General features: G+C 50.5%; 1 protein-coding gene across 1 annotated transcript in view; it reads right to left on the reverse strand.

Moving 5' to 3' along the window:
• Window positions 1-2,774, reverse strand: part of TESC (tescalcin) — a 27,934-nt gene extending 25,160 nt beyond the window's left edge. Inside the window, exon 1 of the mRNA XM_087705673.1 lies at window positions 2,588-2,774. Coding sequence (XP_087561799.1) covers window positions 2,588-2,645 — 58 coding nt within the window. The 5' untranslated portion in view covers window positions 2,646-2,774. The remainder of the gene's footprint in view (window positions 1-2,587) is intronic.
• Window positions 2,775-3,046: the final 272 nt, after the last annotated feature.

The raw sequence follows: 3,046 nt of genomic DNA on the forward strand, positions 1-3,046 counted from the left end.
CTCTGGAGAAAACTTAACTCTTTTTTTTTTTAGCCTTGTTGTGCAAAGATACTTGATTTGTGAGAGGAGCGGCGACATAAATCTGACAAAATAAATAAATAAAAATACAGAAACTGAAGGATTCCACTTGCCAGATTTATCTAGGGCACAGCCACTGCCATTTCAATTAACAAATGAGCCACTTAAGGGTGGGAAATTTAATAACAAAGGAGAGCTGCTTTCTCTCTGTTTTTTTATTAAAGAAAAGCATTCGATCCATTAGAATGGACATCAATTTTTTTTTCCCCTTTTGGGTGAGTCTGCCTGCAAGACGATGCTGCCCAATTTTACTGCTTGAAAGAGGCAGCCAAATGAAATACATTTCTCAACCTTTTCAACCTGGGCTGTGGAGAATCTAGGTGGCTCTCATGAGGCAACTGCTCTTCGGCTTCTTATATTTTAAATCCAGGAGGGCAGGATAGACTTAACCTTCCAGGCTGGCTTGGTTTCCATTCCATAAAATGATTTGAGTGCTGCTGCAAAAATGGTGCAAGGTAGACTATCCCTGTGCATGGTGCCACCCTCCTCCCTAAGGTTTTCCAATGCCCCCTTCCCCCCTTCGGCTTTCCCATGCCACGGCTACGGTCCCTGAGTTTACAGGCTGCTGCACTGTGTTAATATTTCCCTTCCTTCTTGACTATCTTTCCCAAGGACTTTTTATTTTCATTCTGGCTCTATGAACTTCTGCAAACTCCAGGGTTTCCCCTAAAACCTTCCCCCTCCCCCCCCTCTCTTTCTCCTGTTTCTCTTTCTCTCTCTCTCTTTCTCCTCTCTTTCTTCTCTCTCTCTTTTCCTCTCTTTCTCTTTTCTCCTCCCTGTCTTTTTCTCCTCTCCAGTCTCTCTTTCTCCAGTCTCTCTCTCTTTCTCCTGTCTCTTTTCTCTCCTCTCTCTTTTCTCCTCCCTCTCTTTTTCTCCTCTTTCTCCACTCTCTCTTTCTCCTCTCTCTCTTTTCTCCTCCCTCTCTTTTTCTCCTCTTTCTCCACTCTCTCTTTCTCCTCTCTCTCTTTCTTCTCTCTCTTTTCTCCTCTCTCTTTCTCCTCTCTTTCTCCTCTCTTTCTCTCTCTTTCTCCTCTCTTTCTTCTCTCTCTTTTCCTCTCTCTCTTTTCTCTCTTTTTCTCCTCTCTCTTTCTCCACTCTCTCTTTCTCCTCTCTCTCTTTTCTCCTCCCTCTCCTTTTCTCCTCTTTCTCCACTCTCTCTTTCTCCTCTCTCTCTTTCTCCTCTCTCTTTTCTCCTCTCTCTTTCTCCAGTCTCTCTCTCTCCTCTCTTTCTACTCTCTTTCTCTCTCTCTTTCTCCTCTCTCTCTTTTCTCCTCCCTCTCTTTTTCTCCTCTCTCTTTCTCCACTCTCTCTTTCTCCTCTCTCTCTTTCTTCTCTCTCTTTTCTCCTCTCTCTTTCTCCAGTCTCTCTCTCTTTCTCCTCTCTTTCTCCTCTCTCTTTTCCTCTCTCTCTTTTCTCTCTTTTTCTCCTCTCTTTCTCCAGTCTCTCTTTCTATCTCTCTCTCTTTCTCCTCTCTTTCTTCTCTCTCTCTTTTCCTCTCTCTCTTTTCTCTCTCTTTTTCTCCTCTCTCTTTCTCCAGTCTCTCTTTCTCCCTCTCTCTCTTTCTCCTCTCTTTCTTCTCTCTTTCTCTCTCTCTTTCTCCTCTCTCTTTTCCTCTCTCTCTTTTCTCTCTTTTTCTCCTCTCTTTCTCCAGTCTCTCTTTCTATCTCTCTCTCTTTCTCCTCTCTTTCTTCTCTCTCTCTTTTCCTCTCTCTCTTTTCTCTCTCTTTTTCTCCTCTCTCTTTCTCCAGTCTCTCTTTCTCCCTCTCTCTCTTTCTCCTCTCTTTCTTCTCTCTCTCTCTTCCTCTCTCTCTCTTTTCTCCTCTCTCTTTCTCCTCTCTTTCTCTCTCTTTCTCCAGTCTCTCTCTCTCTCCTCTCTCTTTCTCTCTTTCTCCAGTCTCTCTCTTTTTCCTCTCTCTCTCTCTCTCTCTCCTGTCTCTTTCTCCCACCCTTTCTTTCTCTCTCTCTTTCTCCTGACTCTCTTTCTCCTGACTCTCTTTCTCTCACCTCTCTCTTCCCCCCAAATCTCTCCCCGGGGCATGCTTCTCCCGGACTCCCTAGGACCCCCCCTCTCCCCCGCGAAACAGCGCGTTTGCCAAATGCTACCCCCGGCAAAGCAACAGCTTTTGCAAAGGCCGCGACCCCAAGGTTCGTGGGCAGCAATTGCTTCACAGCACCAAGGTTCCCCCCCCTCCCCGCCTCCCGGTAACGAACTTCCCCAAACAAGCAGGACGTGGTCGGAAGCCTCCGCGGCGGCGAGAAAACGAGCGCAAAGTTGCTGAAGACGCCCGACTCGTTCCGCCACCACCACCACCCCAACCCCGTCCCGCGTGCCCTTGAGGAGGATGCTCCAGCCCAGCAAGGGGTGGGATGGGCGGTTGGGGCATCAGCCTCTCCCTCCTCCTCCTGGGGAGGGGGCTGAAGATGCCACCCCCTCCCCCGAGGACGCGAAGAGTCAAAACCCCACGAAAGGGGAGGACTCCGGGGGGGGGGAATCCCTCCTGGTACTCACAGCCGGTCTTGTGGGCCAGTTGGCGGGTCTCCTCGGAGATCGAGTGGGAAGCGCCCATGCCTGGGCTAGGGTTGGGGCGGGGGGCGGCCGCGGCAGCAGCAGGCTGGGGGTCCCTGCTGGATCAGGGCAGAGGGAGAGGCGGCAGGGCGAGCGAGGGAGATGGGGAAGGGGCGCATTGGGCTCCGGAGCGGAGCGCCCACTTGGCTGCGGCGGTGGAGTTTGAAGGCTTGAGCAAGCATGAAGGCGAAGGAGACTTATCTAGAAAGAGAGGAGGAGGAGGAGGAGGAGGAGGAGGAGGAGGAAGGAAGGAAAGAAGGCGGCTCCCCCAGGGTCCCAACGCCTGCCTGCCCGAGGCTGAGACACACCACAGCGCAAGGAGCTGGTGCCAATTTGCTATCCTGGGGGAAATGCGCTATTTTTCCACTAGTCCCTGCTCTCTCTGGGGGAGAGGCAGCGTAG

The sequence above is a fragment of the Thamnophis sirtalis genome, unplaced genomic scaffold (assembly GCF_051295495.1).
Source record: "Thamnophis sirtalis isolate CommonGarterSnake01/CBP01778 unplaced genomic scaffold, rThaSir2_p1.2 scaffold_2, whole genome shotgun sequence".
In the NCBI taxonomy this organism is placed as follows: domain Eukaryota; kingdom Metazoa; phylum Chordata; class Lepidosauria; order Squamata; family Natricidae; genus Thamnophis; species Thamnophis sirtalis.